Source organism: Penicillium roqueforti (genome assembly GCF_015533775.1).
Source record: "Penicillium roqueforti strain LCP96 04111 chromosome Unknown scaffold_18, whole genome shotgun sequence".
Classification (NCBI taxonomy): domain Eukaryota; kingdom Fungi; phylum Ascomycota; class Eurotiomycetes; order Eurotiales; family Aspergillaceae; genus Penicillium; species Penicillium roqueforti.
Window position 1 is genome coordinate 193,827 of NW_024067582.1, and position 27,566 is coordinate 221,392.

General features: G+C 48.3%; 12 protein-coding genes across 12 annotated transcripts; 7 read left to right on the forward strand and 5 right to left on the reverse strand.

Moving 5' to 3' along the window:
• Nucleotides 1–911: 911 nt before the first annotated feature.
• On the forward strand, nt 912–1,811 carry LCP9604111_6674 (uncharacterized protein; the record flags this gene model as incomplete). The annotated part of the gene is made up of 1 exon (XM_039074621.1): nt 912–1,811. One exon carries the CDS (start codon nt 912–914, stop codon nt 1,809–1,811), a length of 900 nt encoding a protein of 299 aa, XP_038927313.1.
• Nucleotides 1,812–3,194: 1,383 nt separating this feature from the next.
• Nucleotides 3,195–4,933, forward strand: LCP9604111_6675 (cytochrome P450; the record flags this gene model as incomplete). Its single annotated transcript, XM_039074622.1, has 3 exons — nt 3,195–3,398; nt 3,451–3,723; nt 3,779–4,933. 3 exons carry the CDS (start codon nt 3,195–3,197, stop codon nt 4,931–4,933), a joined length of 1,632 nt encoding a protein of 543 aa, XP_038927314.1.
• A 403-nt stretch (nt 4,934–5,336) lies between these two features.
• LCP9604111_6676 (uncharacterized protein) lies at nt 5,337–5,932 on the forward strand (the record flags this gene model as incomplete). Its single annotated transcript, XM_039074623.1, has 4 exons — nt 5,337–5,462; nt 5,518–5,707; nt 5,757–5,851; nt 5,924–5,932. 4 exons carry the CDS (start codon nt 5,337–5,339, stop codon nt 5,930–5,932), a joined length of 420 nt encoding a protein of 139 aa, XP_038927315.1.
• Nucleotides 5,933–6,154: 222 nt separating this feature from the next.
• On the forward strand, nt 6,155–7,134 carry LCP9604111_6677 (alpha/beta hydrolase; the record flags this gene model as incomplete). The annotated part of the gene is made up of 5 exons (XM_039074624.1): nt 6,155–6,407; nt 6,606–6,701; nt 6,753–6,828; nt 6,878–6,938; nt 7,009–7,134. The coding sequence occupies 5 exons, from the start codon at nt 6,155–6,157 to the stop codon at nt 7,132–7,134; spliced, it is 612 nt and encodes a 203-aa protein (XP_038927316.1).
• Nucleotides 7,135–7,232: 98 nt separating this feature from the next.
• On the reverse strand, nt 7,233–8,576 carry LCP9604111_6678 (isoaspartyl peptidase/L-asparaginase; the record flags this gene model as incomplete). Its single annotated transcript, XM_039074625.1, has 1 exon — nt 7,233–8,576. The coding sequence occupies one exon, from the start codon at nt 8,574–8,576 to the stop codon at nt 7,233–7,235; it is 1,344 nt and encodes a 447-aa protein (XP_038927317.1).
• Nucleotides 8,577–8,755: 179 nt separating this feature from the next.
• LCP9604111_6679 (transcriptional regulator family TF) lies at nt 8,756–11,360 on the reverse strand (the record flags this gene model as incomplete). Its single annotated transcript, XM_039074626.1, has 3 exons — nt 8,756–10,409; nt 10,465–11,089; nt 11,153–11,360. 3 exons carry the CDS (start codon nt 11,358–11,360, stop codon nt 8,756–8,758), a joined length of 2,487 nt encoding a protein of 828 aa, XP_038927318.1.
• Nucleotides 11,361–12,090: 730 nt separating this feature from the next.
• On the forward strand, nt 12,091–12,771 carry maiA (maleylacetoacetate isomerase MaiA; the record flags this gene model as incomplete). Its single annotated transcript, XM_039074628.1, has 1 exon — nt 12,091–12,771. The coding sequence occupies one exon, from the start codon at nt 12,091–12,093 to the stop codon at nt 12,769–12,771; it is 681 nt and encodes a 226-aa protein (XP_038927319.1).
• Nucleotides 12,772–12,975: 204 nt separating this feature from the next.
• Nucleotides 12,976–14,265, reverse strand: fahA (fumarylacetoacetate hydrolase FahA; the record flags this gene model as incomplete). The annotated part of the gene is made up of 1 exon (XM_039074629.1): nt 12,976–14,265. One exon carries the CDS (start codon nt 14,263–14,265, stop codon nt 12,976–12,978), a length of 1,290 nt encoding a protein of 429 aa, XP_038927320.1.
• Nucleotides 14,266–14,540: 275 nt separating this feature from the next.
• Nucleotides 14,541–16,061, forward strand: hmgA (putative homogentisate 1,2-dioxygenase (HmgA); the record flags this gene model as incomplete). The annotated part of the gene is made up of 4 exons (XM_039074630.1): nt 14,541–14,608; nt 14,671–15,180; nt 15,234–15,881; nt 15,938–16,061. 4 exons carry the CDS (start codon nt 14,541–14,543, stop codon nt 16,059–16,061), a joined length of 1,350 nt encoding a protein of 449 aa, XP_038927321.1.
• Nucleotides 16,062–16,236: 175 nt separating this feature from the next.
• Nucleotides 16,237–17,019, reverse strand: hmgX (the record flags this gene model as incomplete). Its single annotated transcript, XM_039074631.1, has 1 exon — nt 16,237–17,019. One exon carries the CDS (start codon nt 17,017–17,019, stop codon nt 16,237–16,239), a length of 783 nt encoding a protein of 260 aa, XP_038927322.1.
• Nucleotides 17,020–17,442: 423 nt separating this feature from the next.
• LCP9604111_6684 (4-hydroxyphenylpyruvate dioxygenase family protein) lies at nt 17,443–18,829 on the forward strand (the record flags this gene model as incomplete). Its single annotated transcript, XM_039074632.1, has 4 exons — nt 17,443–18,104; nt 18,160–18,219; nt 18,281–18,638; nt 18,695–18,829. 4 exons carry the CDS (start codon nt 17,443–17,445, stop codon nt 18,827–18,829), a joined length of 1,215 nt encoding a protein of 404 aa, XP_038927323.1.
• A 1,166-nt stretch (nt 18,830–19,995) lies between these two features.
• LCP9604111_6685 (CHY zinc finger protein) lies at nt 19,996–23,462 on the reverse strand (the record flags this gene model as incomplete). The annotated part of the gene is made up of 12 exons (XM_039074633.1): nt 19,996–20,060; nt 20,115–20,305; nt 20,365–20,400; nt 20,466–20,554; nt 20,609–20,643; nt 20,704–20,751; nt 20,806–20,918; nt 20,972–21,059; nt 21,118–22,713; nt 22,979–23,119; nt 23,199–23,303; nt 23,420–23,462. The coding sequence occupies 12 exons, from the start codon at nt 23,460–23,462 to the stop codon at nt 19,996–19,998; spliced, it is 2,550 nt and encodes an 849-aa protein (XP_038927324.1).
• Between the last annotated feature and the right edge of the window lie 4,104 nt (nt 23,463–27,566).

Consider the following 27,566-nt stretch of genomic DNA (forward strand, 5'->3'; position numbering starts at 1 on the left):
GTCTGTGTCAAGCTACATTTCGAAACATGAAAAAGACGTAGCGCCTACATTTAATAACTCAAGCACGAGCGGCAAAACGGATACTTCTGAGTATACGCGTCCCTCGAGAAAAGGCCTTTCATGGTCTGTGGAAGAGGATCGTCTACTGGTGAAGCTCAGGGAAGAACAGAAACTAGCCTGGTCAGAAGTGACCAAGCGTTTTGTTCAAAAGTTTCCCGGGAGGACTCAAGGCTCTATACAGGTATACTGGAGCACGACACTGAAGAACCAACGACTATCTTTAGCGAAAGACCAAAAGGAAATGCCATCGGTTTGCTGATGTAGCTCGGGAATTCTGTTATTTTATACGTGTTGACTGTGGTCGTAACCATAATGATCTCTGAGATTGGCTAGACGGCTATCTTCCTATTTCGCTTAAATCTACCGATGCTTCGTCATGACGGGAAGGCATTGTGCTACTAGATATAAGGAATGCCATTGGTGTACTGATGTAATCCAAGAAGCTCTTGCATCGCACGTGCATGTGTTCATTACCACAATGACCCCTGATATTCTTGTGACCTCATTTCTGTCCACTGTCGACATGAACAGCGGCAAAGCCTTTTTTTACGTATATTCTTCCTCGCAAAAGTCGTCAAAAATCCAGTTTTCTTGGATTCTTGTTTTCTCCTCTTCAGTTTCAGCAGCATCAAGAGCGTTTACTTTCAGTGTTCTTTCGCTTCTTTTTGCCTCATCGTAGTCTCTTGTTTTAGTTCTGTAAGCTCCCTCCCGCCTTAGGGTACCTTACATAAGCATGACGTCAATGTTGCCAACGCTCCTTCCTTCTACCTACAACTTCTTAACGATCCTGCCCGAAGCTACAACCTCGACGTTTCACGATTTTCGTTGCCTCCTTCCCACCTGTCTTCACCATGTCGTGCTTTTCGTGTCCAACTTCATCGCCTCAACAACCTGGTTCCCCCACTTCCCATCTCCCTGAAGCTGATCACGATGAAATTAACAAGTCTTTACGCCCCATCCAAGTCTCTGCAGCGAACATCCCAACTGCTGTGCGTGTCTATTCAACCATCCAAAGCCTCATCCAACGCGAACGAATCAATACCCCTGATCTACTCGTCATTACCCAGCTAAAGCCACATGTCGGTACACAACTATGGCAGAAATTTGAACAACTCGAATCACGGGCACTCCGAAAGTCCTTTGATCCTAATACTGGAACCTTTATGATCAAAATACCTACACCGCTACATAATTGTGCCCTAATCTGGTTCCAAGACGCACGAGACAAGTGGATAGAAGCCGGGCTTCTGACGACAGCCGAGAAGAGAATGATGAAAGCCCAAGTCGCGGATACGATCACACTCACACGGGGCGTCTACGCTAATTGTCGGAAAGAACCTGATGTACATGTGAACGTCCATGGTCTCAATCTTCCCACGCTCTGCTTCGAAATCGGATATAGCGAATCAAAACCCCTTCTTGAAAGTGACATGCGAAGATTACTGATCGGAGGCCAGGGTGAAATTACTGCTGTGATATTGATTAAGTGGTTCAAGAGACGAGCCGGTGTTGCTGGTACGATTGAACTTTGGCGACTGGACAACAACGGTAATCCACTCAAAGAACAGGATGAAGCCATTTTCCCGGTACCTTCCTCTCCTCAACCACCCATTAAAGTCACACGGAAAATGTTGTTCGGAAACGCTCTTTTACCGGGACGTCCACCACTTGATATTTTTTCATTCTCACTTGATGATTTACGCATGGAGGCGCAAATTGCTATGGCTAAACAGTCCCTTTTTCCTCTTTGAACGGTGGATACGGCGTTTACTTCTCTTACTTTTAATCCTAATCCAATCGCTCTTGTTCCTTTCTGGATAGATGATATAGAACTTCCGCCATTCCTTATAGTTCAAAATGTAGTGTGACGAAAGCAGTGAACTTTCTAGAAGAAATAGGGCCGATTTTTCACCCAGCCTCAGCGAGTCTTTTTAGCAATGGCAGACTTAGGTCTCCCCTGACTCTAGACTGTTAATCTATTAATAAAGGAAAGAGTGTTAATATATATAAAGCTCCGCTATATAGATATTAATAGATACTAGTTAAAACAGGAAGTTAACGCTAGATAGGTTAATATAGATTAGATTCTAACTGTAGAAATGCCTACTAATAGCCTAACAAAAGCTTTACCCTACTAGAAACAAGAACAGTTTAGGGAATTACTTAGAATATCTAAGATTAGTTATCTAATCAGTTATAAAAGCAGATATTAAGGAAAATTTTGTTATTTATAACAGCTCTTAAAGCCCTAATTTATAATCACTTTAAAAGCTGGGGGGTATGTCAGAATCTAGGATAAATACTATCATTTTTTATCCCTGATACAGTTGGGTCACGTGACTGACCAGAAGGTTTTTCGCCCGAAAAATATCCTTTCATTTTATTTTGTTTGTTTTGATTACTAAGTTGTCCATCAGATTGTCATGTTTTAGGACTATTGTCAGTTTTAGAGAGTTAGAGAATTTATTGAGATTTTTCTGCCACAAATACACTCGCCTTACCACCGTTTTTCCGTCAAAATTCAATGGGTTGGTTAGGGTGCGCAGCTCGGCTGGGAATTACGTTACTCAGAGATGTGCTCCGTTTTCCTCAGTGATCAAAAAGCGGTAAGAGGTAAGCACTAAATCGGAAAGGGAAAGGGTTCAAGTTCCAGGCATTATCCGGTACATATGATATTTGTATAGTCGGTATATCATCGGTTTCTCTTTCTATCTTTGAGCTATAACATACCCAAGTAGTAATTGCTGTCGTTTTCGTTTAGGTTCTATCTGTTCCCGTGTTTCTCGTATGTCCCACTCCAGGCAACCATCTCAAAGCCATACTCTGTCATCTCTCCTGGAATTTCTCGAATCAAACTCATTTCAGCTGTGCAGAGGTCATCTACGCGCGTTCGTTGCTATCTATAAGACTGTACTCCGTGTAGGATTCAGATCTGACCGGAACCAACGAGAGCCAAGCATTTTGTCATCTCGTCTACACCCCACACGGGGCTCTTCACTGGCTGCTGGACACCTAATCAAAACCGAGGCAGTGTTGGATATCCAGTAAGATATCATCTATTACTCTCTATATATGTGATTTGAGCCGTCAAGTTACAATATTTGTTTATCCCGGGTCCTCCGAAAAATCTAGCAATGGAGCGCGTCAGCGATAGCCTCCCCATTCTCTATCTTGGCCTCGCCGCCGGGATCTACTTCAAACCGGAGTATGCTATCTTCAATTCCAGGGTTGTGACGGTCGCTGTCATTTTCGGGCTTATTACTATGTTCAGGATTGTTTATCGGCTTGTCTTATATCCTGACTACTTCACTCCATTGAAACACATTTACTCACCTGCGGTAGGCCAGCCCTTTTTCATATGGTATTGTCAATTTGTCTAATGCTATCTAGGGTCGAAGTTGGCTCACCGGCAATTCTCCAAGTTTCTTGCTTGAGACCCCATTTCCGCAGCTACGGGAGTGGGCCAAAAGCAGACCCAATCAAGATCTCTTGCGGTACTATATTGTCGGAAATGTCGAAAGAGTGATTTTGACAAGCCCAAAATCATTGGGCGAGCTTCTTGTCACGAAAGTTTACGACTTTGAAAAACCAGAGTTGGTTCGGCAGAGCTTGCGGCGTATCACAGGTGATGGAATTCTACTTGCTGAAGGTGAAGAGCACAAGGTAAATCTGGCCCCCGAAATCCCACTTCCATGGACTCAAACTTACAATGTACTAGACGCAACGCAAGAATCTTATGCCAGCCTTTGCCTATCGCCACATCAAGAACCTCTACCCAGTCTTCTGGGCCAAGAGTGTAGAAATGGTGAAGATGATTGAGGATGACCTTCGGAGCAGAAAGGCCGATGGCAATAACGACAAAACTGTCCAAATCAGTAACTGGGCCAGTAGAGCAACCCTGGACATCATCGGCGTCGCCGGTATGGACCATGATTTCGACTCTCTTCGTGATCCTGAGAACACCCTCAACCAATCCTACCGCAAAATCATGTCCTCGCCACCGCTCATTATGAAAATCATTTTTGTAACATGTGTGCTATTCGGTAATCCATCGTGGGCCCACTCATTACCGACGAAACGCAACAAGGATATCAAGCAGAGTGGCGAGATCATCCGCAACGTCGCACGTCAGATGATCCGACAGAAGAAGGCAAAGATGGAAGACCCCAAAGCCGAAACCGGCATTGACATTATCTCCGTCGCACTAAGTAGCGGCACCTTTGACGAAGAAAACCTTGTCCACCAATCCATGACCTTCTTAGGTGCAGGCCACGAGACAACTGCCACAGCGCTACAGTGGGCCGTCTACGCACTCTGCAAGAACCCCAACGTCCAAACACGTCTGCGAGATGAAATCCGCGCCAATCTTCCTTCCCTCGGCGACCCAACTCCAATCTCTGCAGCCGCGGTTGATAACCTGCCCTACCTAAACGCAGTGTGCAACGAGGTTCTCCGCTTCCACCCCTCTGTTCCGTTAACCATACGCAAGGCAGTCCGTGACACAACTCTTGCCGACACGCACATTCCCAAGGATACGGTATTGATCATTGCTCCGCAAATCCTGAACCGGATGGAAGAGCTGTGGGGACCAGATGCGAATGAATTCAACCCAGACCGCTTTATGGGTCCCGGTAAGGCTAATACCGGCGGCGCGGTCAGTAATTATGCCTTTTTGACTTTCCTGCATGGGCCACGGAGTTGCATTGGGCAGGGCTTTGCGAAGTCCGAGCTGGCTTGCTTGATTGCTGCTGTCGTCGGTCGGTTCCACATGGAGCTCAAGTATCCTGATGCTAAATTGGAGATTCGAGAAAGCGCCACTGTTTCCCCTAAAGATGGGGTGCTTGCTTTGCTTACACCTTTGGAGGGATGGTAGATCTGAATCCGATGTGCTTGTTAGCTTTGTGATTCTTGCAGTATATATCGCTGGTATTCTGAGTGGTTTCGTCTTTACATCGCTCAAGGCGAGCTAACAGAGTGCTTTTGTATATAATTAGCCCGAATCTGTATTTATGCGGACTGTTATATCTAACATACATATCAAGAGAGTACAAATATGCATCTTAAATCACGACTAGAAGCCCGAGTTGATACCTGAAGCAGCAGTCAGGTGCTTGGTCACGTGGTATATGCCAAACATGTGGAGCCGCAACATCGCCCCACGGGGTTCCACGGACCTCAACCAGTCCCAATTACATACGGGAGTCTGCAAATATGGGGAAACAAAAATCCAACGATTTCCGACCACAACATCTCATTTATCCTCGAAGTCAGACAAAATGGCTATTGATTCTCCTGGGCTGTTCTTTTGGTTTACTTTCGTTACTCGCATGTTTTATCGGGCGGTTGCTCCACATTTAGACGGTCTCGTGGACGATGGATACCGAGTGTCTTCTTGGAGATTGGTATGACTTCTTCCTCTTCATATTAACAAATTATTGCTCATCACATTATCACTAGATCATTCCGTCGGAAAAACTCTCATATACTCCGTGCTTCGATAGCTACCAATGCGCCCGTCTCGAGGTACCGATGGATTGGAACAGCACAAATAATGGCGAAGAGAAGGTTGCTCTTGCAATAATCAAACTCCCTGCTGTAGTATCAGTAACAGACCCCAGATATGGAGGAGCTATTCTGGTCAACCCAGGCAAGTTAGACAGAGAAATTCCTACAAATATTAAGCTAATTAATTTTAGGAGGGCCGGGTGAATCGGGCGTCAATATGATCCTGACACAAGGGAAACACCTCCAGAAAATAGTTGACTCTCAAGCTACGTCTTTATCTGTTAAAGTGAGTACGATTCTGTTCCAATTCCTAGGTAAATTACCATGTAAAGACATAAACTTACGGGAAGTTTCCAAGGCTCCCTAGACAGCAGAAGACAAGTACTATGACATTATCGGATTTGATCTCCGTGGCATTAACAGTACTACTCCACGATACGAGTGCTTTACAGATCCACATTCTCGTCAGCGATGATCTCTAGACAATGAATTTCTCGATCTGTTAGGCAGCTCGACCGTGGCAACAGAACAAGCCTGGGGAAGAGCCATGGCGTTAGGCGCCACATGTACACGCAAAGACGGCCCAAAGATGGGGCGATTCATGAATACTACACCAACAGTGACAGATATCGTTGCGATTATCGAGCGACCTGGAGAATGGCGAGAAAACATGGCCAATGCCATTATTGCCAGCAAGTTGACCCTTCCCGAGGTCCAGAGGCAGGCAATTCACAAGGCAACCCGATGGAAACAAGGCGCAGAGCTTCTGCAGTACTGGGGATTTTCCTACGGTACGGTCTTGGGGGCGACCTTTGCAGCTATGTACCCTCATCGTGTTAAGCGTATGTGATTCGCAGAGTATGTACTCTGGTTACTGGACCGCGAATGTTGTGGACACCGATAAGATCATCGAGGAATTCTTTGAAATCTGCTATCAGGCTGGGCCCGAGAAATGCTCATTTGCAGCTGGCAACACCGTCGAAAGAACGAGGGACACTCTTGATAAGACTCTCGCGTCGCTCAACAAAACTATTACCAAGTCTTGAAGAGCCAGAGCAGATGGATGGCCGACATCTGGGCCTCTTTTCCAGTGCCTTGCTGGGGATGGAAAACTCGACCGAAATGGAGATACGAGGGTATTGGGTATTTTCAATTTGTTCTCCCGATATCTATCTGACCATTTCTAGGACCTATTAGCGGGAGCCCGGCCCACCCTATTCTATGGATTGGAAATACCTTGGATCCAGCTACTCCACTTAGGAAGTATGCGCCCTGAATAATTCTAGGTCAATGTCTAACTGCTCATATTTAGCGCGTACAAAATGGCAGCCAAGTTCTCCGGCTCCGTTGTCCTCGAACAAGATTCTGCGGGTGTAAGTACATTGCTTCGAGCGTCTCTTTTCCTCCTGTACTTTTTACTTTTACTGAGGCTATATGTCATAGCACTGTACCTATTCGCCCGGTTCGACATGTATAGCCAAAAATGTCCGCCGATACTTTCACACCGGAATACTTCCTGGCATAGGAAATAGGTGTGGTCCTGACAAAAGACCTTTTGGTATTGCATAGCATTTTTGTACCTTTTAAAATATACTCGTAGGAACAGTAGGGAACAAATCTAGACGATATATTCTTGACATATAAAGTACTAATGAACTCAAGCTCTTCTATTGATATTGCTCTCGGAAGACCATAATCCTCTCGACGTCGTTGCCAGAAGCATCTTCCTCTACCCAAGCACGCCACATACCACCACAATTGAAGTCAAATACAACCTTACCCCGATGTAGTTTGGCATCCGATGCCCTATTTACAGGGGCAAGCTCTGCCTCTATACCTATAATACCTCCTTCGCCCTCGCCAGTCTTCTTCCACCTGGAACCAGCGGAACGTTGAAGTTCACCACCAGGCCCAGAAACAGCCGTCACAGTATCTGCAAGGCCAGAAGGGAAGCTACCGGGCGAAGAGAACCGTAGCATTGCAGCAGCCGTACGCGCAGCAGCAACCCGAAGGAACGAGTCTCCATTTCCAGTCCCAGAAAGCGCAATGGCCCGTCGACGAGAGGACTGAGCAGATGATTGATAGGGACGACATGCCTTCTCAGGCCCCAAGTCCAGCTGAGAGGCATCATCACCCGAGAGAGACGAATAAATAGGTAAAGTCTGATTTCGTAAGAACGGTGGCATGCAATCACCGAGCCAATTCCTCGCTTCACGTAGCAAGCCACCCACCGAAGAATCTTCCAATACTGCCTCACCAACACCTGAGACGAGCTCATCCCAAGCCTCAGCCCAGAACCCAGCCCCCAATGTAGGCGTATCGCCAATTCTCCCGGGTAACTTGTTCGTCAAACCACCGGTACTAGTGGCAACAGCCAGATTCCCCCACTGATCAAGACAGACACAACCCACAGTCCCCTGAGTCAGCGAAACAGGCTCCTCCTCCCCCTTCAATCCCCTCATATGCTCATCCCATCGCTTCTGCGTAAAGAACCACTCATCGGGACAAAAGTCCAGCCCCCAATCCCGAGCAAGAGTCTCAACATAGGGACCAACCAGCTGAGAATGCATACTCCCTCCATCATTTACAGGAGACCCATCAGCGGCGACACCCGATCTGAGAAGCGATTCGCGCGCCAGGCGGATTGGATGACGCACATTACGGACACCCATCACGCCCGCGCCGCGCTTGATTGCGCCTGGTTGTGTTACGTCGTATTGGTGCACGGATGTCACCATTACTGAGGCTTCCATTTCGATTGTGCCGGCTGTTGTGAAGACGCTGCCGCGGCCGCAGTTGAAGAGAGGGTCGTCTTCGAGGAGCGAGACGGCGTGGACGGCAGCATCCAGAGCTGTGCTGCCATTTTTGAGGAGGGTGTGTGTAGAGCGGAGATAGGATTGGAGCGATGCGTGGTGGGCGGCGTAGAGGTCTGGGGGGAGTTTGGAGCGTTGGATATTTCCGGCGCCGCCGTGGATGATAAGGGTAGGTTTAAATGACGCTGGTTTCGACATCTTGCTGGGTAATTACGCTGGTTGAAATTCTGACGTTGGTTGTGTTTGGTGCGGGGAAATATAAAGCGGAGTAACATTGTCCGAACTGGGGTATCATTATCAACATCGCGTGATTGCGACCATACAGAGCTATTTACAAAGCTATCTAATTGAATACTCTGTGTACAGAGCGGACTCTATCAAGATGGCAAATTCCAGATAAAGTCTAATGCTCCACCTTCATACATCGGAAATTGACATCCATGGGTCATATCAAACGGCGCCATCGATGGGTCGAATGGCAACGAAAGCCAGTTATCTGCACCAATATCATTCAAGGACGGGATAAATCCCATATCCGGTGGTGAGCCCTGCAATACAGGGGTGTTTATGGGATTTGACCGGTCACCAGTTTCCGGCCAAGGAGGGGGCCCCATGGGTGAACTTCGCGGAGCGTCTCGACCTTTCGCGACTTTCGACGATGCGAGCAGATTCCGTCGCAAGCGCGATACGTGCATGTCTAGCAGCGCGGCATATCGCGTGCTCAGATGCACATCATCTAAAGCATTCGACTTGAGTGCTTTGATGCTCTTTTCTAATATTTCAATTGATTCCTGGAGCTTGGCCTGCCGTGTGCCCAGACTGAGCGCTTTCATCAGGAATATCGAAGCACTAGTTATGCGAAGAACAATTCGAACTGGAGAGAACCGTAGCGCCCCTGCCTCGGCCAAATGGGTGACTTTTTGCAGGATCTGGCCACATCCATCAATCACCTCTTGGATGTATTCGTAGTCTGTTGAGTCGATGGTCATGGGTCGCACTCCGTCAAAATTGTTGGGGTCGTTCTCTGCGACAGCACGCTCAACTACTGCTTGCATTCCCACTGAATGGGTGTAGACGCGGACGAAATGGTATTCGATGAATAGATCGTTGTAGAATGCTTTATCAAGCACCTGAGGCTGCAGGTACTTGTCTTTCCACTGGTTGAGGAGAGGTCGGAAATGTTCAAGAAGACCAACGTATCGGCCGCTGTGCAGTTGCTGGCGTGCAAAAGCGGCAGAGGGGAAGAACATATCAGTGACAGACTTTGCTAGCTTGGTAAGCTCAATCCACGAATCCATGAACGTCAACCATGTGCTGCCCGGCGGACTCAATCCTTGCGGCTTCCGCCCGCCCAGTATAGCATGGGTTAATGATTGAGGAATCGGTGACATGCATCCGATCCGCCAAGCCAATTGATTAATGTAGACGTATAGCAGACGTTGCACGCGCTGCCAACGAATTGCCATCTGATCTTTCCATTCCGGTTCGTTGGCTGGTGGGATGCTTCCTTCTGGCTCGAATATGCCCAGCTCGTGTCCGAGGGAGAGCGCACACCCAAGCAACATCCAGGACATTTGGTCAGATCGGCGTGCTGGCTCAATTATGTCTTCCACCCCGCGATTGCCAGGTGCTGGATTTGAATCGTTATTGTCATGGGTCCTGGGGGCTTCGGGGATCAAATCATCGTCCCAGCCATCCGTCTCGGGCGGAAAATGCAGGGCGCGAGGATGCCATTCTGACATCAACAGAAGTGCCTCCACAGTACCAAGACTTCGCACTTTGGATTTTGTTGACTTCTCTTGCCCGAATATTAGCCGCATCGTCAATTTCTGGCAATGTGACCATAGGCGGTGATGGATAAAGAAATTTCTTGACTCTCCCCCTGCTCCAGGAAGGACGTGGTAGCGAGAAGAGATCATGAGAATGGTGGAGCATAGCACTGGCTCCCGACTAATCAGCCAGTAATGATATCGATGGTTGGCGTAAAAATCAGTTAGAATCGGAGACAAACATGACATATTCTTATAGAACCTATATCGGGTTAGCTGTTATTTCGCAGAGACATGGAGCTTGCGAGAGAACTAACAGATCAACAAAAGTAACAGCCTCTCTAGCAGTGAACCAGCCCATCTTGACAAACCGACAAGCCTCCCAGACATTGAGAGTGTCTTGTGTTGCGTCTGATAGCTTGACGGGACGTATTATTCGGGCCACCGACTCAAACGCGGAATCGTAGTTTCCGGGTGTTCGACCTTGGGTACTCGGACCTGCCGATGGAGGCCCGGCTAGTGATTCGGACCCAGTATCAGGACTATGATCTTCTTGAGCAGTTGCAGCCTCGAAGAGAATATTGAGTGCATCATTTCCACTTGTAACGACAGTGCGCATCATAGAGCTCGCGAGGGTGGAATTCGCCCGGTGCGTGTTATTTTCATATGTATGAGAAGGGGACTGGTCAGTCCTTGAAGGCCCTACGGAAGGGTGATCGAGAGAGCCATGATGAGACCCCGCTTGACCCCGATGATATGGCCATCCCGACTGAAAGCCAGGCGGCTTCTGAAAGTTTGTCTCGGGCGTTAAGTTAGCTACGTCGCTTGTATGGTGCAGGTTCTGTGTCCGTCCTTGTACGGGGATAGAACTATCGGGCGACTTCGTAAGTTGCGTGGCGTGTCGGGGTGATACATCAGTTTCATAGCTCTCTGGTGATCGCGCTAGAGATTGACCATTCAGAAACCAGCCAATTTATATATGGTAAGCATTTAATTCTAGCGCACCTCGTTTGCGGGATCTTTCCCACGCCCGTTTCTCGGGGAACACACACTCCCTTAGTTCCCTTCTGCAGCGCGCACATGGTGGGCCGATCGGAAGACCACCTGGGTCAGTTCCTAGGTCGCATTTGGCCTTCCGTTGCCGGCAAGGGATACACGCCTTGTAGGTGCGTTGATACGGCTTGTCCGGGCGGGCTGACCTGACACCATCCATCGTCAACCGTTCCTGGGCGGATTAACCAGGGTCTCGGTGCTGAAGTGGATTCTGTGGGTATTTGGTGATGCTATGGATAACTGCAAGGAGACAAAGTGATGCGGTTGGGCCAGGATTATTAGCCGGCGATATCCGTCGGCCGGCCCGCACATAGCTGTCCATATTAGGATCGGACCTTTCACACTAACTAGAGGTGATAATTAATCTACTCCGTACAACATAGACAAATAGTGTGTTGTCTATTGGACAGACTTTATGGATAAAATCATATTGTCCTTTATCCTGAAGTTGCTTGGTGATGTTGCCCCGTGCTGGACGGTCAAGAGCCAATAATGGGAAGAAATCGCAGATATATGCCATGCAGAATATCAAAGCTGCAAGCCCGCGGGGTTCTAATACGATTTAGAAGTACCATGTGCATTATAAGTATGATGTACCCTGGATATCTCCCGGAGGCATAGCCGAAATGTATAAAATACAGCGCTTGAGCTCGGCTTCAAAATGACGGAATATGTTCCGCACCAAATACCCTACATGTTCAAGGGAGTCCACCTGGACAAGGTAACGGCACACAAGATCCGCGTCTTGGGGAAAGTGACTTGACACCCAGGTAGTTAAAATTGAGTAGCTTGGCTTATAAGCACATAAGGCCTTCTCCCGAGGCTCTTTTCGTACCTTTATCGCTACTCCAATATCTCATAGTTCGAATACCACCAACCCTTCAGCCACAATGACCGACACAGTCACTCTCCACACCTATTTCCGCTCCTCCTGCTCTGCCAGGCTCCGGATAGCCCTGTACTTGAAGCAAGTTCCTTTCACGCCCGTCTACGTGAATCTCCTAAAGGGCGAGCAATCCTCCCCAGCCCATCTGGCCATCAACCCCTCAGGAACAGTGCCAGCCCTAGTAATCCAGCACGACTCAAAAGCGCCAATTACAATCACGCAATCTCTGGCTGCACTTGAGTACCTCGAGGAAGCCTTCCCAGAGCAAGGGCCCGCCTTGCTCCCCCCAGCCTCGGATCCAGAGACCCGCGCGGCAGTGCGCACGTTGGCGGACATTATCTCCTGCGATATACAACCTGTTACGAACTTGAGGATTCTCAAGCGGGTTGGACAGCTGGGGGCTGAACGTGCTGATTGGGCAAAGGATTTGATGGAGGATGGCTTTAGGGTTTACGAAGCTGTTGTTAAGAAATCGGCGGGGAAGTTTAGCGTTGGAGATTCCATTACCATTGCGGATTTGTGCTTGATTCCTGCTGCCTGGGGAGCTCAGCGGTTTGGTGTTGACCTGGGTCAATTCCCGGTTACGAATGAGATTGTGAAGAACTTGGAGATGGAAGAGGCGGTTAAGAAGGGGCATTGGAGATCACAGGGCGATACCCCCGATGAGTTTCGTATTAAGGAATAGCTGAGAGCATTGTAAATAGTGGGTTAGCTAGTCCGGGCTAGAATATCCCATCGTCGTACTGGTACTGACGTTTAATGACATTTGATAAGAGTATAGCGGGCGATCATCCATCCATTCCAAGGTCTATAGTGTAGAAGTAAACAATAGAAATGAAACATCAAACATTGGTCATCGAATTTCAATTCGATTTTTTATATAAGTCATTTACTGCAGGGAAATGGCAGGCAAGATAGTGCCAACACAGTCGCCAAAGCCGACATAGTTGCCTTCTGTGCCAGCCATACCGCGCAGAATAACAGTGTCACCATCCTCAAGGAACATACGCTCGGAGCCATCCGCCAGCTTAAGAGGAGTCTTGCCGTTAGTCTGTTCCAAGAAACTACCCTCAGTCTTGGCCTCTTTACCAGAGATAGTACCCGATCCCAACAAGTCACCGGTGCGCAAGTTGCAGCCTGTGATAGTGTGGTGGGCAACCATCTGAGGGAAAGAATAGAGCAGGTTGCGAGCGTTGCTCTTAGAGATAATAGTGGGCTGACCACCGGGGTTGGTAACCTCAACATCGAGGGGAATCTCGTAGGCACTCTCGGCGCGCTTCTCGCGCAGGTAGGGGAGCAGAGACTCCCGGTTTGCAGGCTCCAAACCGGCAGCGCGGAAAGGCTCGAGCGCATCAAGCAGAACCACCCAGGGGGTGATGGTGGTACCGAAGTTCTTCGCATTGAAGGGGCCGAGAGGGACGTATTCCCAGGCCTGAATGTCACGGGCAGACCAGTCGTTCATGAGAACTAGACCGAAAATGTGATCCTCGGCCTCATCAATCGGGACGGGCTTGCCAAGATCATTGGGCTTGCTGATAAAGCAAGCAAGTTCCAGCTCGATGTCGAGCTTCTTGCAAGGAGAGAAAGTAGGCACCTTGGGGTCCGCGGCGGGGTTCGCCAGGATCTGACCCTGGGGACGGTGGAGGGGTGTTCCTGAAGCCACGACTGATGAGGCACGGCCGTGGTAGGCAACGGGCAGGTGCTTATAGTTAGGCTGGAGTGCATTGGCCGGCCCACGGAAAAGGACACCAATGTTGTAGGCGTGGTTCAGACCAGCGTAGAAGTCGGTATAGTCGCCAATTTGCATAGGAACATGGTTGGTGACCTTAGACAAAGGCAGCAGAGCTGACTGTTGAAGGGAGGCATTGTCCTTGAGGACCTGTGGGAACTTTGTGTCGGCGCGGAATACGTCTTGTAGATACTCGCGCACCTGTCGGTGCACAGGGCGCCCAAGCGCAGCGAAGTCATTCAGTGTCGGTTGGCTGAAAACAGCTAGGTGCTGCTCGATAGCTGGAAGCTGTGAGAAGCCTCCAGATGAAGCAAATGTGCTCAAGTTCAATGCATGATCACCAATTGCAATCGCAGCGGCCTTTGATGTGGATTGTGTTGAGATGATGCCGAACGGGATGTTGGCGAGCGAGAACGGCGAGTTCTTGGGAATCTGAAACCACGAAGCCATGATGGATGTAATGTGTGAAGAAGTTCAAAGAAAGAGAAAGCGACGGGCCTTAACTACCTGACTATGATGTTTAGCCCCTCGAAGGTAGGGCGGAACTGGTCCGCTCCCCCCGCATTCAACCGATGCGGAATGAGGATAATCGCGGGAATTCTCAGATTTCCGCGGAACGGTGTGACCTCACATTAATTGCTTCTTTTGAAAGGAGACCCTCGGTTGATCTGGAATATATGAAAAGACAAGGTCTGCATCATCCAACATCAAAAATCACTGCCAATATGCCTGTCACTAAGTTCAACCACCCTGATCCCTATAAATACCAGACGGGCTTCGACTCGTATCACGAGTATGTATACACATAGTCAACACGGATGAAAACGAATGAACCCAAAATTAATCAGTAAATAGGACGGAAGCCATCGAAGGAGCTCTACCAATCGGTCAAAATTCCCCGCAGAAAGCTCCATATGGACTCTACGCCGAGAAGCTCTCGGGAACGGCATTCACTGCACCCCGCCATGAGAATAAGCAGACATGGGTGTATCGGATTCTACCCGCGGCAGCTCATGAGAACTTCACCGCGGAGGATGCCGACTCGTATCATACGAGGATGACGACTGAGACCGATAAGCTTCACCACATCCCTAACCAGCTGCGATGGAACCCCTTCGATTTAGATGAGAAGGTTGACTGGGTACATGGACTGCACCTGATTGCAGGGTCCGGAGACCCAACCCAGAAGCAAGGACTGGGTATTTTAATGTATGCCGCGGGCAAGGACATGGGGAAGGAAGCTTTTTACTCCGCGGATGGAGACTTCCTAATCGTGCCTCAGCACGGTGTGCTGGACATCCAGACTGAGCTCGGTCGCATTATTTTGCGACCAAATGAAATCTGCGTTATCCCTCGCGGTGTTAGGTGGGTGTCTTTCCATATCCGCTATACGATCAACAGCTAATCACTCCCATCAGATACCGAGTGACGCTCCCAGACGGCCCTGTCCGGGGATACATCTGTGAATTATACCAGGGCCACTACCAGCTCCCAGAGTTGGGCCCCATTGGATCTAACTGCCTGGCCAACGCACGCGATTTCCAAGCCCCCGTTGCCTCTTTCGACGATGAAGAGGAAAGCGAGTACAAGCTTTACAGCAAATTCAACAACACGCTCTTCGCCGCGCGACAGAACCACACCCCTTTCGATATTGTCGCCTGGCACGGCAACTACTACCCCTTCAAATACGATCTCGGCCGATTCAATGTTATCGGTTCGATCTCATTCGACCACCCCGACCCTTCTATATTCACTGTGCTGACAGCTCCGTCGGACCATGTTGGTACCGCCGTTGCTGACTTTGTTATCTTCCCTCCTCGCTGGCTCGTCGCAGAGGGTACTTTCCGCCCACCTTGGTATCACCGTAACACCATGTCGGAGTTCATGGGTCTAATTTCCGGTGACTACGATGCGAAGGTCGGCGGAGGTTTCAGGCCTGCTGGTGCTAGTTTGCACAACGTCATGAGCGCTCATGGTCCGGACTCGGGTGCTTTTGAGGGAGCTAGCAATGCTGAACTGAAGCCTCAAAAGGTTGGTGATGGAAGTATGGCTTTTATGTTCGAAAGGTTCGTTCGATTTCCGCTATCATTTCCGAGACTTCATATTTGCTGACAATAATTAGTACTCACATGGTCGGCGTCTCGGAGTGGGGTCTTAAGACCTGCGAGAAGGTGCAGCCAGAATACAACGAGCACAGCTGGAAGCCTCTCAAGCGGCACTTTGTGAACCCCAACAAAAAGGCATAAGCTATGGTTTGGGCCTGAGCACTGCGAAGAGAAAATGTGCACATTTCCTCTTATTTCTGTAGCATAAGAAGATACCAGCATTCAATCAAATCTATCAAAATAGGTTTTCCTTATTGCTTCATTATTTCATATACCAACTTCGCAAATTAAATTATTTCTTCAGGCTAAATAATCTTCACTCCTCAAGCTCCTTCCTCATCGCTTCTTTAACAATAGCCCCACACATCTTAGCATAGGGATTCGTCTGCACAGAAAGCTGCTGCGCAACCTTATTTCCATAGCGACCCCCAACGAAGAAATCCCGACTGGCCATTTCTTCAAGCTGATCAGCCGAAAGACCACGCAGGCGCTCTGGGCCTGTCTTATCATCACCAGAACCAGCCTTCTTCACGCGCGCCGCTTTGAGAAGCAGGTATCCCCGATGCGTGTGTGCATCAGCCAATAGCCGTGCCTGAGTTGTTGAGACCGCATCAGCCGGGGAGGCTGGTGTGGCAAAGGTTATGGCTTGGCCTAGGTCAGAGAAGATGCGGGAGCAAAGCTGGGAGGTTTTAGGAGCAAAGAGGGCAGCATCGGCCACCTCGGTGTGAGTGCTTTGATCACTACCCGCTTCTGGGATGTAGATCAGATCGACCAGCAGGCGGAGTGTTTGTGCTCGGTTTGTGTATGCGGAGGGATATGTTGGATGCTGGGTGAGTAGAGTGTCGAAGTCGTTTAGTGCTGACTGGACTGTCTCTATACTAGGTGATTTGTTTGATTGCAGCTTGCGGATGATGTCTGTTTCGCGCTGCTTGAGCGATGCCAAGTCTGTTTCGGGGATGTTCAGAGATGATGGCCATGAAGCAAGGGATGCATCAATGGTGACTCCCGATGAGGGGGAGGATTCGGCGTCAAATAGAGCTTGTAGGACAGCGGAATCATTAGATGTCAATGATGGGCGAGCAGTTGCGATAGATGTCATCTTGGGATTTGGTGTTGAGGCGAGGAATTGTGGGCTATTGTGAGACTCAATCTGCAATCGGTTCTATGCACAATAATTGAAGAAGAAAATAAAATCTTTCAAGAATTGTGAATCTAAGAAATCGATCTCCAGGCGGATATTGACTATGATCTCAGCGGGCCCGGGTATCTCCGGATATTTCAGGGTCCTGAAATAGCCGTGCGGCCGGGAGCTATGACAAGGCGTCTAAGTGTAAAGTAACAAAAGTGGACTGAAGAAGATATCTGCCGAGATGACTTGCGGCTACTGGAGGACCAGCTATTTGAAATCAAAGGAACCGAATATTTAACTTCAACTCGAATTCCCCGCCTCTCATCTTGTACTACCATCTTTCTACGTTTTCCCCCAATATCACCATCATACAAACATAATAGATTCAGCAAAATGGCTCCTTCAGCTATTTCCAATAGTCCTCCCCCCTCAGTTGTCGACGAGGCATCTTCAGTGGCCAGCTATCGTGGTTACGACCATGTCCACTGGTACGTTGGCAATGCCAAGCAGGCCGCAAGCTACTACATCGCCCGCATGGGCTTCAAACGTATAGCCTACAAGGGCCTTGAAACTGGAAGCCGCAATATCTGCTCTCATGTCATCCGCAACGGCGATATCACCTTCGTCCTGACCTCCCCTCTGCGGTCCCTTGACCAAATTGACCGTTTCAATTCCGAAGAACAAGCCGAGCTAAAGGAGATCCATGACCACCTCGAGAAGCACGGTGATGCAGTAAAAGATGTTGCCTTTGAGGTTGACAACGTCGATGCTGTCTTCTTTGCTGCCGTGAAGAATGGTGCCAAGGCTGTCTCTAACCCTAAGGTTCTTGAAGATAAGAGTGGCCATGTTAAGACTGCTACTATCCAGACTTACGGGCAGACCACCCATACTCTTATTGAGCGCAGCGAGTACCGCGGTATCTTCATGCCAGGCTACCGTGCTGAGACTGGTAACGAGGATCCCATTTTGCAGTTCTTGCCTGGTGTTCATCTCAAGCGTATCGATCACTGTGTTGGAAATCAGGACTGGAATGAGATGGATAAGATCTGTGAATAGTAAGTTTCGCCTAGATTGTTTGATTAGGCCTCAATTACTAATACCACTGGTTAGCTACGAGAAGGCCCTTGGCTTCCACCGTTTCTGGTCCGTCGACGACAACGAAATCTGCACGTGAGTGTTATAATATATTTTAGCTGATCTCCAAGAACCATGACTAACCTTCTAATTATAGTGAATTCTCAGCTTTGAGTAGTGTGGTCATGGCCTCGCCCAACGAGATCGTCAAGATGCCCATCAACGAGCCAGCAAAGGGCAAAAAGCAATCCCAGATCGAGGAATACGTTGACTTCTACAACGGTGCCGGTGTACAGCATATTGCGCTTCATACCGACGATATTATCCGTGACATCACCAACCTCAAAGCACGTGGTGTCGAGTTCATCAAGGTACCTGAGACATATTACACAGATATGCAGGCCCGCTTGAAGCAGTCTGGCATAGTACTCAAGGAAAGCTTCGAGACCATCCGCAGCTTGGATATTTTGATTGATTTCGATGAGGGTGGCTATCTGCTGCAGCTATTCACTAAGGTATGTGGAAACTAACGACTCAAGTATTCGTGGATTTATACTAACTAAACAAATAGCACATGATGGATCGGCCCACTGTGTTCATTGAGATTATCCAGCGACACAACTTCGAAGGCTTCGGAGCCGGTAACTTCAAGTCGTTATTTGAGGCCATCGAACGAGAGCAGGAACTCCGCGGTAACTTGGTTTGAGGACAAAAGAATTCGTATAGTCGGGCATTTTTTCTATGAGTTCTTGCAGTTTGGGGGCATACATCTTGTATTTAGCGAAATGGGAACTTTCACTTTAATATAATATTTCTGAAGCATGTCATGGTCTGCCGATGTTTCGTAATTCAAGTCGAGATATGGGATGTCCGCTTTTGTGCACTCCGGCTTCCCAGTGGTGATTGGTAGCTTGCAGCTCGAGGAGAGATGGTGCCATATGTGTTGTATAAAAGGCTGCAAAAGAATATCCAATTTGCTGTACTTGATGGAGGCCATCAGCGTCATATTGCTCCTCCAGCTGAGATACTTTAGGGGAAGTAACAGGCGAAACAAGCGATTTGAATGAAGCAAATCTGGATTCTTAAAAGAACAGATACCTACTCTACTCTAGATCAACCGAGCAATCAGAAGTAACTTATTGCTCCTACCACTGTCTCGAACCCCATTCTTAATAGCAACTCCGATCATCCAGTAATCCCCCGTTGACCTCCAAGTCCAACCTCAGTCGCAATATCGATCCAGCAAGTCCGCAAGCTCACGCCAAATCTGTCGAATCTTGAACTGAAGCTCATAGAGATGTCTTGCCGTACTATTTGGATATGGTCCAGCAGCACCAATGTCGCCCTTTGCCATTCGGTCTTCCCGAAGTTGAAGCCGCTCTATCAAGTATGTTTTCCGCTTGAATATGGCCCTTGATTCATCAAGCAAACGTTCCTTATCATCGAGGCATTTTTTCTGTGTTTGCACCGACTTATTCTTTATTTTATGATTCGGTGGCTCTGAATATATCTGTACCGTATTGGCTTGGGATTCCTCTTAGCGATGAAAGCGGGGCAGGTGTATCTGGATCAGGACAAAGACCTATAGCAGCGCCGCTCATTATCAATAGTATCACCCATATAGCAACGCAGGTGGCGGCTTCTAGCGAGTACAGTATCGCGGACATTTTGGTCTGATGGATTTGATTGTGCGAGTAATTAGTGAGTAACAAGAAGATCAGGTGAGGATGAGATTTGACATTAATGATGAGACACTAATGCTCTGTTTAGGTTTTCGCTACTTAGGTTAGGAAAGGGTTTTTTAAGATTGAAATAAACTATTGTACTTGATATATTGAGATATACAATAGTCTTAATCACGTTTTCATTCATTTACTTCCGCTTCGATGAACTCGAAGTGGGAGCATTGGCTCCAATCCGCTTGAATTTCCTCGGATCTAGAGCCCCATTAGATGAGTGCACTCGCAGGAAGTTTGATATGAGAGACATACCTTTCCGACTCATTAGAGTCCGATTTCTCGTTCCTTTTCCGCCCTCCCAGAACCCACTACCTGCCTTTCCAATCAAGACTGCTTTGCAAATACCGCAGTTCTCAGGCCTGTAGATTTGCTCGCGGGAGCAGTAGCCACATATCATACGATTTGCGTGTTCGTTCGGGTGGTCGGTTTCCGCATCGTGGCATCTAGGTAAATCAATAAGCACTTGAAAAAAGATGGAGATGCATTCAGTAGGAAACCATACTTGTCACAAGGGAAAACCTTTGAGCAGCAGCTGAATCTGTACAGGGGTCAGTATAACCTATTTTTCGAGTGCTACCAACTCATGGATAGGGGACCACATACCTGAACCAGCGTTGACTCTTGGCGTAGTGCTGGCAACGACCACGACGCGGAAGTTCTTGTCCTGCGACAATACCGAGGACTTCCTGAGGCTGAGATAATTGTTAGATTTTATCATGATGATACACGCTGTAGATTATACGAACCTTTCTCTTGGGAGGGAGGGCTCCACGAGAAGTGACTAGATAATACAGCAATGAGTAAAAAGCGTCTCCTGTGGGCTCGATATATCGGGACTTACCTGCTGCATTCCCCACTAGAAGGAATTTTACCTCCGGGATCTTGAACACTAAAGTTGGATATGTTAGTAGCCAAACAACGGACACTGCATATCATAACCTACCCATTTTGCGATGACACTCGCGACATGTACCCATGGCACTCTCGCCGCGAACTGCAGGTATACCCGGTGCCGGATGGGGCGTCGAGCACTCGGAGCAAGTTGGGATGAAGTCGCTATAGCGAGATGGGTTAAAAAATAGCACTTTGATGATGTTGCAAGAACCAACCTAAGGAGCATGTCCCCAATCGTACACCCGCCCAAGTCAAGGTAGCCAGCACGATTGGCATGAGAATGCATCAACTGCCTCCGGAATGCTGCACACGAAAGTCAGCAACCCATCACAGAAAGGAGAATGAGGTTGATTGTACTCACCAACGCTCATATTATTAGCACATTTCCTGCACGACTCCATTTTTGGCATCTGGCCCTTCTCATCGGTAATTTGTGGCACGTTCTTGATGTCGACCGCCACCTTACATCGGTCACATTTGATTGTAATATTGAGGCTCGTGAGTTCCAGAAGCTCAATTCCGTAGAGCTCTAAGAATGGGAAGGAAAGTGCGATGCCTCGTCCGGGTGCGTTGTTGTCCACTGATGCGGGAACGGGTGCACCACCTTCTTCGTCTTCCTCTTCATCTGAATACTCGTCTTCCTCGTGACTCGACTCACCCGATGTCCCGTCGGCGCCACTGTTGGGATTAGGAACCGACCATTCGGGTGGCCGTGGAATGACAACAAGATGTGGCTTGTCTTCATTATCTTGGGTTGAGGGCACGGCAGGTGCCTTTGTAGGCTCTTCCACAACCTCATCCTCGTCTTCTTCAACAGTCAGAGGCATATCCTCCGCGGACACCTGCTCTGGTAAGGGTGTTTCAGCGAACTTATGGATATTGCTTGCCAGATAATTGACTTGAGATACCAGACTCAGCTGCGAAGTCTGTTCTACCCACTGAGTAAATCCCACTTCTGTGGCCTTCACTTCGGGGCCTTCGACTCCTTGCAACTTGATCGAGCTGTGTTCGAGTGGGTAGAGTTGTGGCACAATCAATTTCACAGTCTTGAGCGCTTGAAGTGTTCGTGGCAGGCGATCCTTTTTAGTTGACTGGAGTGGAATAACGTATGTCCTGCCATCTTGCAGTTTTTGATACATCGGCAGTCTTCCAAGGCGCGCCTCGAGCTGTTTTGTCTCGGTTGCTCGTCTCTTCTCGGCTGTAGCTTTTGCTTCGGCTGTGTGTCTACTTACTACAGTTCGTGGCTGTGGTGTTGGTTTAGCAGCACCACTCGGCGTTCTACCATGATCTTGAGACGATCCTGGCTGGGTTAAAGTCTTCTCCGGGGCCTTGGCAGGTTCTTTAGTCGTGGATACATCACCAACGTTAGCGAAAAACTTCAGTGTCGGCCCCCGCTCCAGTGTGGTTAGCAGTGATTCGAGCTTTTTGTCCAGACTGTTCAGCCAACCCAAAAGAGTTCCTCGGCCATTGGTGCGGTATGTAAAATCGACAATATCATTGAAACCTCTGACGACATTTTCTTGATACGCCGCTTCCATTTCAGAATTGGTCACTGCAAGCGTGGGCCGCCCCTTCGGGTATGAGCTTGGGACATGAAGGACACATTGGAGTCTTTCAAGCTCGAACGGGAAGTCCGGATCAGAAGGTACCAAGCCAAAGGTTAAAGTAGAACCTTGAGTATCATTGACTTCCTGTGGACGGTAACGCCGCCTCAATTGGTTGATCTGAAACTCTCTTGGGTCTGACTGCTCCAATTTCGAAACCGGTCTTTGGGGCTGGACAGGAGCTGCGGCAGAGGCCTGCTTCGACTGGTTCGCAATGCTCAGTTTCTCGACCCCAGTGACAATGGCTTGTGCCGAAGTCTGGCTTTCATTTCCCGGGGAAATGGCTGGTGCCTGCTTATTCTCAATGGCCGAGACATCATGTAAATACGGACATGCTGCTCCAATTCGGCATCCTTGAGCAATGTTAGCATATGATCTGAACAAAACATCACCCTCTTATCAAATGACAAGCACCGAGAATACATGCGCAAAGGATTGGGGCACAGATCAATCGTGCAATTCTGGTCATAGCCTCGGTATAAGTGCCCCTTTGGGTGATCCTGCGTACAGGATCTTGTTTGTGGCACTCAAGTCCATATTCAATGACGCGCTGATAATTGCATAGGGAAAAAACAGGCAAATATCCTTTACAGACAGAAACTCAGAATGTAGACTTACCCTTTTTGGTTTTGAAAAAGCGACATTTCTTCCGCTGGGTCGATGACTGGCGAGCAGCACTCGTTTCATCGGGGGATGCAACGCCATGCGACCGGACCGCTGACAACTCATCACTTATCAAAGAGGATGGCAGCGCTGTACCTATTGAGCAAAAGTATCATGAGCGTGTGATCACAAAGGGTTGCGGGCGGCCGACTCCGATCCAGGCATATTGGCAGACCGGGGCCACCCTGCACGCCAACAAAGCCTTCGGAGAAAATAACATGGGAACTGATAGGCTTTGTGGCGGATGCAACATGTGGTGCATGGACATGCAACAGGGGGGCTGAAAATACGAGAGCCAGTGAATCCGCCCAAGTAGATCTCGTAGAATTGATTGGGAGAAAAGCTTCCGGCGAGATGGCTTTTAGGAGCCAATAATAGAATTTTGCTTTGACATACCTTGGGATGTTGGACCCGCCTCGTCAAATGACCTATTCTCCATACTGAAACTGAGCCTCGAGCCGTGTTGCGAGAGATGATCCAGAATGGAATGGCCGGGTTCTGGGCGACTTGGAAGTTGGAGGTGACGCGCGCTGCCAACGCAGAGATCGGGTGACCTTGAGGAGATCGACAGGACCAGATCTGCACAGTAAGTAAGCCGAGGTGTGCGACCGTCTGAACTCTTGTAGCGATATTTGAAGTCACGGCACTAAGCAAAAATAAAACGGAGGGAAAACTGTGAAGAGATACAGCCACGTGACGTCGAATGTCAAAGTGGTCACAAATAAGCAGTGGTAGTTATCTTAAGGTCTGAAGATATGAAGCTATACAAGAAGTTATAGTTGTTTACAGTTTTACTGGCAGTCGAATGCCAAGACTTCAGGCGGAACCGATGATCTCATTCGCCTTGACATTCACTCATTTCCAGTCATACTGTGAGCTGTGAGTCACAATGAATCGATTTGCCCAGGTGGATGGAGGTTTCTAGTTGAAGATCTCCAAATGTTCGGGGATGTTCTAATATGGACTCTCCCTATCCAGCTCCAGTCCTCACTAATGCCTTCATCGTATGTTGTACAATGTACAAGTGCAGGCTCACAAATCTTAATGATAGTCATTGCATGGTCCTCACATTGAATTTCATCTCAACTATATAAAGTAGTTTTCGTCATTTCACATCCAAATCCCAACCTAATGCTGTGGCGTGCAGGTCTTAAAGCACATCATCTGCTCGAGGCCACAACAGGAAGCCAAAACCAACCAAGTACTAGCATTGATTGGCAATAATCTTCCTGCACATCACCAATGCATGTAGAATACATGAAACAAAAGCTATTCGAAAAAGAGCGAAGAGGGAAACATGATTCCGAATTTCATCTGCCAGCAGAGCATATACCACGCAGAGCGCGGCACCCGCCTTATCTCCCACATCCATGCCGGGGGATATCCCCTTAACAAGGACCCAGCCCCGGCAAGGCCATGCGAGGAGAGAAAAAGATAAACATCACCGAGAGAGGAATACGACCCGACGGGCGCAACAAGCTCAGCGCACTATGTTCAACGGCCACCAGTCACGGATAGCGGTCGGTCCGCGATGCGCGGAGAAGATGAGGGGTTCGCTTTCGAGTTTCTAGAACTCCATCCTGCGCGATGGGGTGCTAGGGTACGCGTTTAACCGGGATGCAACATCGATCCACTAGATATAACGGCTATGTATCTAGGTTTCTTTTCGGGACCATGTCCATGCCTGCGTACCTAATAAGGTAAGAGCAAAGCGACCTTCGAAGAGCTAGGGAGTGGAGCCAAGCCCCCAAAAAATTGGACAGTGCATAGTCATACTAAGATGATCCCACTTTAATATGGAGGAACTCTGAAATCCCACACAATAATAGCTGTGGCGTAAATGGTTTTGGCGAGGCTACCTGGAGGTCACTCGGATGTACAGTGGGACCTCTAATGTTATATTCTATGCATAAGCCCTGTGGCTACCGCTAGTAAGACAAGATCCCACTGATATCGAGCCCAAACCCTCGGGGAGTTACAAGATATAGTTCTGTCTTAGATGTATAGCCCTAATTGCCAGCTGTAAATTTAAAATAAGATAAGCTGCTTAAAAGAAGATAAAAAATGTTCCATCAGAAACTCCTCATCAAGCTACAAGGATACAAAGTACAATATACCGAGAACATCCATGGATACTCCGTACTTGGGTTGAGCCTCGGTCAATGCATCGGTAAGGGAGCTCCGCTCCGCGGTACTGGGCTTCCGCTGTACAAATATGGTAATGTAAGAGACGAATACAATACCGTAAATAAACACCGAAAGCGGAAAAGCGCGAATCGGACCTGGAATTCATCGGCCAACCGGATCGTCCTTCCAGAAGCCTTCCAAATCGCGCTCGGTCTTCCATGGGCGTTGGCGCGTTTGACCATGGACATAGCTTGCAGCTTTCGAGGTTGAGCTCATGTCGGCATTTCTATATATTGATATGCCTTGCGGGATATATGATACCTCCTTGAAGTTTAATACAATTAATACAAGTAGTACTATTTGATTCTCTCAATATGGCAGCAATTCAAGATATTGATCTTGCGGGGTTTCGGAGTACAGAGCTCCTGGAATACATAGCTGATACACGTGATTCGTCTCCACCGGAGGGCCTAGAATAATAATTCAGGCCAATCACAGGTGCTGTAATTGTGTTGAGATTTGCAGATTCAGTGTGAATGTCGACTTTCTTGGCCCAGGGAAAACAGGCGGGGGCCAATCCCGATCGCCTCATTCGGGATTTCGCCGAATATTAATATCATTCGGAACAGCCACGAAACGTGGTATGTTGTGCATATATTGTAGTGGCAAATGTCGTGAAGTGATTTGGAACAGCTGATATGAATCTTGCCGCACTAATACTTAAATTTTCGATATGTCCCCTGAATTGAATAACAAGAATTCTGCAAAGCGTAGCTAGTCCAACTCTTAAAATAAAACCGCGCCAAAGCAAGGATCGGCTCTGTTCTAGAGCTCGAGAGGCCTAGACAGGGTTTGTATGGGTCCTGGCTGGCCGATCACTTCATAACGGAGGACGATCAAGAAGAAATCAACGGAGACTCTTGCGCGTCTTGAATTCGCCTCAATCATCGAAGAGCCTGGACAAAGCGATCAAAGCTGCATGCGAAGTGCCCTCGATCCTTGAACACCGAAAAGACGCCCTATTTCGAGCTCACGAGCGCGATATCCTTGCATCCTCGCATATCGTAGCTTTCGGGGATATGCTGCAGCTGCATCGGCTTGCCGATTGCACGTCGGGCGCACATCACCAACCCGATGAGCCAGTTAGGCGTCAATTCGTCAATCGTACAGCAAGCAGGCGACATCCACTTTTTCTTCCAACGACGCCTCTTCTTGAAGCCCTGATCGTGGAGGGGTCCGTGGGGGTTGGTACGCGGTACCCATAACATATGTATGTAACAAGTTGTATTAAGCCCCAAATAGGAAATGCGGAGCCGAAGTTGTCATGCGTGTACTCCGTGCGGCGTCAATTAGAAACTTTCAGTACCGGTGAAAAAGGAGACAGCGAATCCTGCCTGTCCCTGGTTCGGAGTGATCCACCGTGATACCCACTTTGCTGTATGAAGCTAAGATGAAGAAAGACTCTTCTGGCCGGGAAAGGGAGGAGTTAGCCCTAACTGGGCAGGTGGATTCTAGAGATGGAGGCTGGAATGCGAACGCAATGTATAGAGATTTGGTGATGGTTCTAGAGGAGGCTCTTGTTTCACCTTGAATGATTCATTGTCATTGGATCAGCATGGAAGAAAGGGGCTTGGGATAAAAGTATTGATCTGGGCTATATTGAGTCAATATTGCTTTTCCTCGGTGAGTACAGAGAACATGAGATCTGTTATATCCATGTTATTGGCTTCGTTTGGATGTCAGATGCTTGTTTCTCCTTTGTTTCTCCGGCAGTGAATGGTTCTATGTATTGGAGCCCCACGGCTCGGATATGACCGGACAGACTGGGGACGTTCCTAGAATGGAGATGATGTCGGGAGTTTTAGGAAGAAAAAGTCTTCATCCCCACATCAGTTCAAAGTTGGAGAAGGGAGTTGTACATACGTCATTTGCTGGGACGGGACTTGGACTACCACGTAGGTTAGACAATGTTAGGTCAAATAGGTGTCTATTGGTATTGTTTAAAGACGAGATGAGACGTGGAAGATAGTCGACGTGAGGTCAAGACACGTACGACATAACACATAGAAATAGATCTCGGGTGTCAAAATCCAGCGGCTCCACCCCCGGATCATGTGCACCGGTCATGTGCAGCTACCACATGACGACTGTGGACACCCGGTAAACCCCCATACTAAGGGTTACGATGTATACCCCATAAGGCTCCTTCTATTGGCATTGCACGCCACTCTGATTTACCCTCTGACACATCTCGAGGCCTCACACATCTCTTCATGGGAATAAGCAAATCCAACCGAGAAAGCACATGGAAACGCAATTATGCCAACAATGACATCAACGTGATAATTAGTCAAGATCTACACGTCAATCTTCATCCTTCAGGCAACTACTGCCAGTAAGACATGGCAAAATGTAA